This window comes from Leptodactylus fuscus, chromosome 10 (assembly GCF_031893055.1).
Source record: "Leptodactylus fuscus isolate aLepFus1 chromosome 10, aLepFus1.hap2, whole genome shotgun sequence".
Lineage (NCBI taxonomy): Eukaryota > Metazoa > Chordata > Amphibia > Anura > Leptodactylidae > Leptodactylus > Leptodactylus fuscus.
The window spans coordinates 25,252,957-25,266,277 of NC_134274.1; the positions used below are offsets into that span (position 1 = coordinate 25,252,957).

Genomic DNA, 13,321 nt, shown 5'->3' on the forward strand with positions numbered 1-13,321 from the left:
AAAGGTGTAAGATATAGTGTTAGCAGATATTACATGGTGTAGATGGAAAACAAGAATAATATTGTACATTCTGGACTGCTATCCTATATGAACCCACAAAGCAATCAACCCAAAAGCCACATCAACTCTCTATGTAAGATAAATGCAATACTGCTACAAAAGAAAACCGGCATTGCTTTTACAGGAGAATGGATCCTTAATGCAGTGCTATATAAAGGCTATATAGTCCTCAACTAAAGATTTAGGGCTGCACTCTTTTTATATCAACTCCAAAGATGGCAATATACATTAGGTGAACATTACCTGAACCCACAGATCTTACTGGCTTGTCCATCTAAAGTTGTGTCCCAATGGGAAGACTACAGAAGATAGAGCATGTAATTCTTTGTAAGTCAGACATTGATGTCGCTGTGTATTTTATATGTACGGTAATGGAACAAGAAAGAGGCTGTGAGCTGAGCTGATAGTACGGACCACGACTTAGAAGCCTCTGGTGGAGGAAGAGGGACAAGTTGGTCATCTCCATCATCACTCAGGAGGAGGAAGTGAGTTAGTACGCCTCACGTTAAGGAGAAGATGGGTAGAAGAGACCAAGATAGATCTTCTAGTTAGGCTGGTCTCAAGACAGCTCAAAGACAGTCCATATGTTGTTCTGCAGTCAGGAGATGGGAGTGATCTCCGTTCATTTTGGAAAATACTATGCAACAATAGACTGTGAGGGTATCCAGCAGCCAGGCAATTGCAGTGGTCTTGTGGATTGGGAAAGTTACAGCACACTGTTAATAGGAAGATCGACACAGACCGACACCGAGAAGTATCATCCCAAAGCTTAGTTCTAGCCTCAGAGGATGCTCCAAAGAACTGTTCCTCCAGCAGCTGGAAAAAATTGAACTGCTTTCTGTTTTTCATCAGTAAGCATTTTAACTTTGTTTCCAAACCTTCTTCTACCATCAAGGACACTCCAGTCACCACTGGACTCAAGAAGGCTTTACTACTAAGACGTGCCCTGGGGAAACCACTACTATCTCCATCAAACACCCAACAAGCCCCCTGTATCAGCCTTTGGAGGATCTGGTAGAGGGCACACAGTGAGGGCTACTACCACTCCCAAACTCTTGGCCATCCTCCTAATAGACTGTTACACTAATGTATATAAGGGTGTCTTTACTCTTCCCCTATGGAAGATTTCAACATGTCCAATTCTTAGGTCTTATAGATTGGTGATTGATAGTGGCTTACTTCCCTTTCCCTACTGAGAACAAATACACACTTAGCCAAATGTGCATTTGTTTAGAGGGGCCAGGGGATAGTTGTTGGCTGTACTTTGCAAATTAGCATCTTACTTATATATCAATCACTTACTGGCAGATCGCTTGTAAATTGTTGTCTGTTTTATCACCTTGCTGGAACAAGGTCTCTTCCTTCTTATACACATGCATACTTGGTTTGATAACAAAGCATGTGTTTTCAATAGGGAAGAGGATTAAGTGCGGGACCATCTTCCTTTTGGAGGAATTATTCTGGATAAGCTATTATTCCTAGGTTGCCTCAGGCTTCTTTGAAAACCATGCATTAATCTATAGGGGCTACCTTCCACAAATGGCCCCTTTCCACCACTGAGGTCCTATCAGCATATTTCTAATGCCATCTAGCCATCAAGAAATGATGCAAGAATATCAAGACTGAATAACATATATAATAGAAAATAATGTATAACATCAGGGAGATAACATGGGGGGTATAAGTCCAAAATAGGCAGAAAATGATAAGGTTAATGGAAAAGCAGACGGGAAGATAAATATCAGTCCATACTATCCTGAATGTGTCCCATGGTTCTCAGGCAGACTAAATCATTCTGTACTGTTACACAAGCTGACAAGGAGTTGAGCACATCCATAATCCTGGTAAAAGGTCAAGAAAAGTGGGAAAAAAAGTCAGATTCCTCAATGCTATTAATATATAGAGAATCAGCCTGGTATGAGCCTTAGGGGGTAATTTGCATGGTAGTAGTTAGCACTAAAATATATTTTTAATTTAAAAAAAAACGATTGAAAAGAAATATTGCACCGATGCAAAATTGCAAAAGAACTGCAGTATGACATAGAACACAAGGATGAAGATAGAAACGGATCTAGTAAGAGCTGAATGGGTCGTCTTTGAGTGTGGTTGTCGCAAAGAGGTTTCACTACATAAAGCTATTAAAGGGATTGTTCAGCTGTAGGGTTGGTTCACACTAGCGCTTGTATTCCGTCCGCAAGGAGTCCGCATGGAGACCCTCCCGGACGGAATGCAATCGCAATTGCAAGCCATGTGCTTGCAAAGCACATGGAGCCCATAGACTATAATGGGCTCCGTGTGCTTGCCGCGCACTGCCCGCACGAATGAATTGTGCTTAACTGCACAGTGCTTGCATTAGCGTTGGTATTCCGTTGGGGGGGGGGTGTGTCTTCATGCGGACTCCTTGCGGATGGAGGCCGAACGCTAATGTGAACCGGGCATTAGCAAAGAAACGTTTCTCTGCTCCTCTTTCTGTTCTCCATGGTTAGTCTTTCAAATACAGACACACAATGCAGAGATCGAATCAGCTTCTCTCCTTTTTATCTGGTTTCAGGTGTGATTTGTATATGGCCACACCTGTTACTTGCCACAGGTGAGTTTGAATGAACATCACACGCTTGAAACAAAGTTACTTACCTACAATTTTGAAAAGGAGTTTTGAGTGAAATAATGTCCAATTTGCCTATTTTTTTCTCAGTTTTGTGTTGTTACAATACACAGAAAGGAAAGAAACAGGTGTATAACAAAATATGTCATTACAATAATTTTCTGGGAGAAATACTTCATTTTCTGGAAAAATTTCAGGGGTGTCAAAACCTTAATTACGTTGAACGTTGTAATGAAGGTTCATTACACATTAGAAAACGTTATAGCTCTTCACAATCCTGGACAAACATGAAGACTATATCTTGTACAGACTCACTAACAACATGATTTTATCATAAAGCATCTTTATAATACAGAAGATGTTAATGATCACTGGCTCAAAATTCCATTAGAGACCACAAGCTTGGAATAAAGTTGATATTGCACACGGCTTTGTGAAGGCTTTTTCTGCACAGTTATGTATGATTTATGCAAGGTTGGACAGACCTTGCTTTGATATATGCTCCCCATGATATCAATATATCACTGGGCACATTTTTTTTATTATTACACCCATTGTGAGTTTCAGAAGATATAAGGCAAGTGGAGAAAGCATGTTAATAATTAATATCTTCCTCACGCCGAGCTCTGACAGCATAATGTAATAATCGGAGACTAAGAAATCCCTGCCCTCCGGTGTTGCACCGGCTATTCACAAGAAACATGGTGTGCGCCGGCTAAGCCATGAATTGTAAATCTATTTTACATGCAATCTGTGCTGTATACACCAAATAATGTCCATACACACAAGGGGTCTGAACTAAATAATGAGATAACCGCAGGCAGCCATAAAAATCAATGGTATGAAAGAAAACTACGATTACAGTATATTTATACTTGCTAACTTTATCTCCAAGTCTTGATAGTTGGCGTTTACTATATTCATTATCAAATCAGGATAAGGTTACTAATATCCGGTTCACAACATGTTGGAGCCATCTTTATGTTCAGGAGAAGTATACTGACTGCTTAACAGATACCAAAAGGATACGGATGGCTATCCTGGGGAAGGTAGCTTGTTAGAAGCAGTGGTGCAGACCCAACTAGTCAGAGACAGGGCTCGTTCACATCTGTGCCCAGTCTCCGTTCTGCAGGTTTCCGTTTCCTGCACAAAACAGAGGCAGGATACGGAAACCTGCAGGACTCTTTCACACTCATTCATTTGAATGGGTTTGAAAGCTGTCCGGCCGTGAGCGTTTTATGCTCTCCGCCGCGAAACCGGTTTTTTTTAACCCGGACACAGAGTCGGACATGCAGTACTCTGTGTCTGGATTAAAAAAAAAATAAAAAAATAAACAGTTTTGCGGCGGAGAGCATAAAACGCTCACTGCCGCTCACGACCGGACCCGGTCTGTGGTTTCCTTCTTCTTGCATGCAGAAGACGGAAACCACAGAACGGAGACCCGAACGCAGGTGTGAACCTAGCGTTAGGGCTACAAATCTTGCAGCAAATCAGTTTATTTAAGAACAAACAGTAAAATAAATAAACCTTTATGTCAGGCACAAAAATGAGCAAAATAAAATACAGCCTTAACTTCAGGCAAAAATAACGGCAAACAAAATCCTGCTCGTCTGAGCACTAACTAAACAGAAAATACTGTACGCGTGGCTTACTACCAGCTACACAAATAAACCAAAAAAACCCCATTGTACTGTATCACAAGGCTCTCTGTGTCAGGACAGACTCAGACAACTCCTCTCCTCCCAGGATCTGCCCTGAAGTGCAGGCACTGCTGATTTTTATGGCCCAGTAATGAGACTCAGGGGCTGAAACCTATTCCAGACCCGCACAGGACCACACATAAGTCAGGAATCTGGGGAGATATAGCGGGACTCCAGAACTTTTCCTTTCACCTTCTTACACTAGCTAGATGATCTAGATGAATTTTTACTATTAGAAAAGTTTCCTGAAAAGAGGTTGGTTATAAGTTGTATCGCTGCTGGAAAGATTACACAATGTCTATTAAAATTACTGGGTTATTTTTTTATAATGTACAGGCATGCCAGGTCTCATTAGACCGCCAGTAGTTGTATAGCCTGAACCTAGCAGAATGGATGTATTCTCAACTCACCTAGGATTGACAATGGCCAATGGTACAGTCATCTATATCTTGGGAGTAAATGGTTAATTTTAGTTCATGATGATAAATAACACTAAAGACGGTCACTTTATGGAACCAGGTAAAACGTATTCATTTCCAATGCCACCACACAAATAGAAGGAAGCTCTTTCTTGGATGTTACATAACATGTAAAATTAGAATCAATTATCTTTTCTTTTCTCTGCCACACAGATCCATTGGCAAGAACATATTGCTACTCTATGAATGCTTAGTCAATTAGCATTATCTTGCGGCAGATGCAAAGTGCGCTGGGAGTTCACCATTGATAAAGCAGATGCATTAGGGAATGATGGGAGTAATTACGCCTTAAAACCTGATTCTACAAGCAAAACCACTTTTCTGAAACCTCATAACAATGGAATACTTTACACCCTGCTGCTGTGCATTTACGACTCACATCACCCTTTTCCTCATTCCGGTCCCTCCTTCTGCGCGGTCTAGGATGTGCAGAAGTCTAAGAAGCGACGCTCCAGAATTATTATACTTATGGGGGATAAGGACTATATGTATTGGTAAGTATGGAGCCGCAGAAAATATACAACACTACCGTGACTGTAGACCAACAGTATGGTCACCAATATAGGTCCACAGTCAAGGTAGCATGGTATATTTCCTATATGAACCTATAGTTACTAAAGATCACATGTATTTAGTATATTACATAGTATCAACATGATCAGTACACCCACAGTGGTCCCATTGGGACTCACAAGCTAATTTCCAAATACCGGACACAGGAGAAGACACAAACTACCCAGGGGGCACACAAACTCTATGTAGGTGTTACCCAGTGGTAGACAGACCACGCAGCTGCTATGGGGTTCCCATGTCAGGAGGGCCTGTCCATGACTTTTGTCCCTCCCTGCCTTAGGGTTTAGTAAGGCAGTGCAGTCAAGTTGCAGTGTTTTACCACAATTACTGTGAAATTGCATGAAAGCTATTGGCTTTAGACAACATGGTGGCAAAATTGTGCAATTCTCAATTGATTCCTCAATTTAAATAAATTCTCTGCATAAATGCAAAAAATTTTGATGAAATCAGAGGGGGGCTCTCAGAAGTTTGCTATGAGGCACAGTACTTCCTAGTTACATCCAGCACTCCTTACACTGGGCTCACACCAACGTCTGGACTCCGTTATCATGTTTCCGACTTCTGCATGCAATAGACGGAAACCTATCATGCCGAGTCCGGCCGTTAGCGGCGGTGAGCGTTTTATGTTCTCCGCGGCGAAACCGTTTTTTTTTAAAACCGGACACAGAGTACTGCATGTCCGACTCTGTGTCCGGTTTAAAAAAAACGGTTTCGCAGCGGAGAGCATAAAACGCTCACCGGCGCTCACGGCCAGACACTTTTCAAACCCATTCAAATGAATGGGCTTGAAAGATGCCTGCAGGTTTCCATCTTCTGCCCTGTTTTGTGCAGGAAATGGAAACCTGCAGAGCGGAGTCCCAGGCGCAGATGTGAACGAGCTGTTAGTTATCACATTGGCATTATGCAATACAGTTGACATTTTCAATATTCCTGTGCTGGCTCCAAAGCGGCATATCTCTAGGCTTTAGTTGCCACCTAAAGTTGGCCATACGTCATACACAACAAATGTGTATCAACCTAAACCAACCATTTACCTCAACAGCAATGTCAAGGGAGACAAGTTTTGGACAGTTGCAGTTTGGTTGCCAGATCCAAATCAGGGAGAAAAGCCACTTCAGCCAGTTTCGTACATATGAACTTCTAGGCCAAACCATCTGTCCATGTGTTTGAGGATGGGAACTCAAGCATAAGAAACTCAGTCACAGATAGGCGGAGAGAAAAGTCCTGCATGGAGTATAAAACCCACCAGAAATCATAATAGTCTATGGGGTCCATGGGTAAGCACTGTTTTATCGGACAGGTTCTCTATCATTCAAGTCCCACGGTGGATACAAATGATAGAGAGCACAACGCAAGTGTGAACCTAGCCTAAGACTTAGGCATGACCACAGGTGCCATGGTAGAATAAAGGTTCATCTACTGACAACTGGTGCACAGAATGGCTTCACCGTTGACGAAAAAGAGACTGCAGTTCTCCAAAAGCTGAAACATTTATTGGTCCAAAGTTTAGAATTTTTTTAAAAAAAATTGTAAAAATATATGTAAGAACATATAGCATCGTATTAAAAAGAAAAAAAATCCGTAAATGCGTATTTTGTCTATTAAATTTGTATTTGCATACTGCGAGAGCTCCACTACTTTGCTTTTGTCTATGGCTTGGCAATTTTTCAGCTAATTTGACAGGTGTTTTTCTGATAAGAAAATGTTCTCTTCCCTGTCACCCCTGAAGAAAATGTCTGTCTTGGTGGATATTAGCAAACTTGCATTGATGTCAAGTAAAGTGCTCGCAACCCCTCCCCGAGGAGATGTTCAGGTTCAGGTTCAATTAGAACATAAAGGAGGTGGAAAGAGAATCCCATTTATCTTGTGTTTCATTGTTGGAGTAATCTACTAAGAATTTAGCTGTTCCATCTCCCTAGACATCCGCTGCAGCCGGCAATACAGCAAGTCATTCATCTTCGTGCTCTCACAGCTCCCAGGCGTCTACTTAAAGCCTGCGGGAAATGTTTACAGGTCCAGACAAGATGCGCCTCCAACTACTGTCATAAGTGTATTAATATATTGTATGGGGCAAAAATTCTGGAGTTTGGAAAAACAATAAAACTTCAAGACCCCTTGTTTTATATCTCACAATGTACTGTATTCATTTCATTCACAGGTAAGAATCACAAGTTATCATTTGGATATTTTACATCAAACGTCACAATATGCTGAATATTGTCAATTATCATATTCACCCAAAGAGTATATTGTACTACAAAGCATATTGTAAGGGTGGCGTAACAATATTTGGTTACACAACAGGGGAAGTGGTTGAAGTTGCAATGTAGTCCTAGCCTTATAGATGAACGACTTAAGTTACCCGTCGTTCACCTCTGCTTTTGTATTCCGTCTGGGGACAGTCCGCATGGAGACTCCCTGACCGGAATACAAACGCAATTGCAAGCGCTGTGCTGTAAAAGCACATGGACCCGTAGACTATAATGGGGTCCTTGTACTTGCCGCACATTGCCCGCACGAATCATGAGGACAGGAAAGTAGATGGTGAACTACTTTCCTGTCCGCACAATGCCTGTGGAGATCTGGCGGTAAATAAACGGACCCCATTATAGTCTATGGGGTCCATGTGCTTTTACTGCACAGTGCTTGCATTCGCGTTTAGCATTCCATTTGGGGGGGTCCCGACGGAATCCAAACGCAGATGTGAACGAACCCTTAGTATCCTTTTAGTATAGCGGTTCCTTCTCTTTGTTACATCACACATATGGGCTACATGACTTCCTATAATGTTTCACTATTGCTGGTGGATTTGGTGCAATGGCTGAGGACTTTTTTAGCTTTTGGAAATCAAGGGACCCCGTGTTGTTGGAATATGTCCTTAGGTAGATCCTCTATAGCAACACATACAAATCCAGACTGTAGACCAGACCCCTTAAGCCCCATGCACATGAAGGAATCTGGACTGGAAAATTTGATCTGTATATTTACTGGATTTCCTTGCCCGATAGTGATCTATGATGCTGGGAGTCCCTGCCTGCCTGTGGTTTTACTGTCCCATATTCAATACAGAGCAGACAGTAGAGCTATGAGGAAACAGGGACTCCTAGTATCATATGATACAAAGATTCCCAATATCTTGACGGGCTTTGGGCTGGGTAATCTGCCAAACCCCTCAATTCATAAAAAGGTACAATATGTGCTCAAACAATACATTCATTTTAGAGTTCCTTTGCTATAGTAAATCAAATGTGGCATTAAAGGAGTTAATATATACCTTGCAAATAATAAAGGTTATCCTTTTGTATTGCTCTACAGCCACTCTGTCTTCCTTATATACCGCCTACTGCGTCCCCTATACTGGTCAGACTGGGAGGCTCAGTGATGTGAATATAAGAGAAATCTCTACAGACTGGTATGGACTGGGAGCTGTTGTAACATCTAGTTCTTCATCTGATCATTTCCTAAACCCTGAGATAGTAAGTCAGGCTGCAGAGACGGCCATTCTGCGGTTCCTTAGGTGTCAGAAGTAGAACATCTCTTGACTGCCTTCCATTAGTAAACTGTGCTGCTCAGTTCCTCCAGCGCTAACAAAGAGCGGCTTCCTTTAGTTAGACAAGGATAGGATTCAGCTCTTTGCCAGTGCAGGAACTGTGTAGTGTGATCTCATTGCTGTACCTTCCAGAAGCAGTGATGTGAGGAGCAGAGAATAGTGAGGGCTCAGAAAACTTCTCTGGCAGCTGCTTTCAGACGATATTAAAGTGTACCTCCAATTAGAAAACCACTTGTCATAAATGAATAGTGCTCGTGAATGTAAGAAACTTTGTAATATCTCTTATTAAAGAAACCGGTTTCCTTCTCCACTTATTAAGCTGTTCTCCTCCTTATCTTCTATTATTGTGTTGATTTATATAGAACTAGCCTCTGCCCGCAATTTCGTCTGTTTTTGGCGTCAATGATCCGCCTATATTCAGTAAATTGCTGCCGTCGATGGTTCATCTGCTCCGGCATTTTGGCAGCTCTCAGCAGCTCGCTAGGACGCCATATAATGATTGTGTTGTTGGCCTTGATGATCCCCCTCAGCTCCGTTTGAAGAGAACTCTGTTGTCTTCTGGCTACCTTCATAGCTCTCATTGTTTTAGAATTTTGCGACAAATTAGATTTTCTGTTTCCCAGCATGTTTAAAATTGGCAAACTGCCTATTTGGATTAAAGGGGAGCAGATCAGCTAATATGCAGATGCTTGTACACAATGGACTCAGTGTTATCTGTATGTTTACATAGAGAGATAACATACCTGGCTTTATCAGAAGCTGAGATAAGCTGCTGCCAAGAGCAGTTTAATATAGTATATGAACATAAACTCATAACATTCATGAAGCCATGTCATTTACCGGGACAAAAAGTAGCCTATGTGTTAATTGAGTTTACAAACTATCTATGTGCCAAATTTCATCCAAATCCATTATGCCATTTTTGCATGATTGAGTAACAAAAACACAAACATCCAAACTTTTATACTATTAGTAGGATAGGATCAGTGCCCAGCTTACACACAGAACTCTATGGAGAGGGGAGGGGGATGTTTTTATAATTGGTGGTGTGGTACGCTTTAAGCACTGGGCCCTACTTGCTACAGGTCCCATATAACTGCTGCACCTTATATGCATATTCATGATTAAACACTTATTGTAATATATCAACTTGCCTTATATTTTTAATGTATTACGATCTTAAAAACAATGCAGTAATAAGCAGGTGAATCCTCAATGTTGAAAATGTGAGGATTAATAGAGTACACATGCAAAAATTGGTGCTCAAGTAAAGACTGTAAACTTCTATCATTGTTGCTTTGGAAGAAGAAGACTCAAACATTTTTTTTCATCATTGAGAGAACTCTGCAGCTATTCAGGCCCATCCTCACAGTTCTCTGAATCAATTTTCATGATCAGCACAGGGATGGGACACTTACATAAATATTCAGTGTACAACTTGCGTTTCCGAAGGACTAGATGTGGAATATGTCTAGAATAATCAACCGTGCATAAAAATGCAACCTATAGTCAATACACAATCTAAACACTGTATGTATTATCATAGGCACGTGAATGGGACCATGAGCTTGGGTCAAAACTCAGGACAGGTCCTATACCTGTCTGTTGTGGGGCCTGGGCTTACTGAGGAAAGTGAAAGAGCCCGTGGAGGCGCGTGTGAATGCATCCTAAAAGAATATATAAAGAATTGGTGTATGACTTCATTTTACAAGGTTTATACTGGAGCCTGTAAAGGTGAGAACTGGACAAAATATATAACTAATAACCTCCTCCTATGCTCTAGACAACCAGCAAACCAAATATTAACATCTTTGCTGCCCTAGACCACTAGGGGGTGCTGATACGTTCACTGCTGTAGACCATTAGGAATATTTCTATAAGCCTCTGTGCTTTCCTAGACCACCAAGGATATGGTGATAGACAGGTTCACTGACCCTGGCCACCAGACATGTTGTATAGATACTTCTAATGATTTATCTAGACTACTTTTTCCCTGGATGCCGTGTACTGTAGTGCTGTGTATCCAGCTGCTATATGGCTAATTGTTTGCACTCTATACCGCAAGACTTATTTGATATATATATTGGCTCTCACAGCTTAAACCGTGCCCAGGATCCTCACTGCGTCCCTTGCTATAATGGCTTAGAGGGAACATTGGTCTTCAGATCCAAGGTAAATGAAATTTTGCACACCATGGGATCTATTCTATTTCTGTAAACAGGTATACCGGAGTTTATTGTCACTTGATAAAGTCTCAGATAACACCTTTAAGACCTGATCTTTCTTCTTCCCAGCCAGCAGCTTTTCTTCCAGCAGCTCTGCTTTCTAAATGAGATTCTGCTGCCTCGTACAGCAATGCGTTACAGCTGGGGAGGGCTCGCAAAACACCCCCCGGCACATTATTGGACACACATATTGTTGTACTCAAACAAACTTTACTCACTGGCCCAGATTCACTTAGACAGACAGTCTGAAAATGCACCCGATTTATCACAGTGACTGATGCCAGATGATAAATCTGGTCCCCCGGTGATCAGGAAGACAGGGCCTAAAAGTACCCTAAAGATCCTTGTGCATGGAGCGCCAGTGAACTTCTGGGCCATCTATTCACTTCTATGTAATTTCCACCCCATGGAAGTGAATGGCGCAGCAGTCACGAGGAAGCTTTAGGGAGACTTTCGGTTCCCATCCTCCTGATGACTGGGGGACCTGGGGGTCAGTATATATAACATATAGGATATTTATCGAATGCTACACAAAAGCAACAGAATTGTATCACACGCTACCGTATTAAATAAAATAAAGCACCCCTACACAGCAGAGATGAGCAGTATGTCTCTAAAGTACTTCTTCCAATTTACCAGCTGAATGAACCAATGCCTTACTATACATGGCGGTATACACTGTGAGTAGTTTACAGTATATACAGTATATTTACTATTAGACGATGTTCAGTATCCTGATAGAACGTGAATACTCACAGGAGGAATGGATACTGGGGAAGCTCTTTCGGCCCTCAGACACAAGACTGGCATCTCCGGTACAGTGCATTTCTTCATTTGATACCCCATCAGGAAAGCAGCGGTAAAAAAAATCAGGACGAGGCCTAAAAATTACAATAAAATAACACTTGAATACATTAAATTCCAACTACGGCATGTGTCTAGTGTACTCTATCAACACTCCAAGTAGCCAGATTTTACAAATTTTTTGTTTAATCTTGGCAATTAGTAGTACAGACCTGTAGGTGTCCTAGTAAGGTGTCATATCAGCAATAAACCTTTACTTGTGTACCAGGGTGCTCTTTTTTGGACAATTCATGGCCATCTTCTACAAGTAACCCTGTTCACTTGTTAGCGTGTCACTAAAATCGTATATTTATTGATTTTTTTGATGATTTTTTTTCCATTCAAGGCTAGGTTTCCATTTGCATTGGAGTCCGCCACAAATTCTGCCAAAAATCGGCAGGGAAAAATGGAAGCATTATCATAAAACGTAACTTTTCTGCATGGTGTGACCTCAATCTGACGAATACTTCCCAATCAATTCTAAGTGCTAGTTCCCCATCTTGTTCCATAGGAAAGCACAATGAAGACATTACACAGAGCTGTACATGGGAAGCATTTCATATTCCACAATGATAAGAATTCTCCTCTCACCTCCATGATGTTTTAGTGATCAGACAGGAGCAGACGTACATTCTCTAGCAGACATTACTAGTACTGGACTATATGACAATCTGTATGGAATTACCCAATCATTTCTCTTGCAAACATCTGTAATCTTTCTCATTGCACCTACCTTCCCACTATGAGTTTGATAGTATTCGTGCAAACGCCATTCAGTGCCAACGCCAAGGAGACGGCTGAATGGAAAATAACAGAAGGAGGATTATGAGAGTCTAATTCTACCATAAGTTAAAATCTGATATTGACAAAGCTCTAAAATACATCCGCAGATATAAAGGGTATCCCATCTAGTAGCCCATTGGACCACCTTTTCAGTGTTGGATTAGGATGTCAAGGGCCCACTAGTGGATTTAATTCTGGGGGCCCCGCTATACATCTAAATGAAAATATTACCTACCTCTCTTTCAAAAATTTCTAGAATTGCCCCAGCCTTCCTTTTTTTCCCCCATTATTAACCAACTACCTAGCCATTACCTGGGACCCATGCTGTCCAGTTGGCTGATGACTCGCTTAAGGCCCCTTTAGCTCTGTGATAAAGATGACAGTGACATTCAGGAGACGGGTCCATAAGGGAGGGTAGTGGTCATCCAATCTCTGTACCTAGAGGTCATCACAGTCACACAACGCTTAGATAAATAATACACTATGTATTCAACCCAATTTAT

At 41.5% G+C, this 13,321-nt stretch overlaps 1 protein-coding gene across 1 annotated transcript in view; it reads right to left on the reverse strand.

Moving 5' to 3' along the window:
- PLPP4 (phospholipid phosphatase 4) overlaps positions 1 to 13,321 on the reverse strand; it is a 92,037-nt gene that overhangs the window by 14,123 nt on the left and 64,593 nt on the right. The window contains exons 4-5 of the mRNA XM_075257579.1: positions 12,769 to 12,832; positions 11,949 to 12,073 (exon numbers count right to left, since the gene is read on the reverse strand). Of these exons, the coding sequence (XP_075113680.1) occupies positions 11,949 to 12,073; positions 12,769 to 12,832 (189 nt within the window). The remainder of the gene's footprint in view (positions 1 to 11,948; positions 12,074 to 12,768; positions 12,833 to 13,321) is intronic.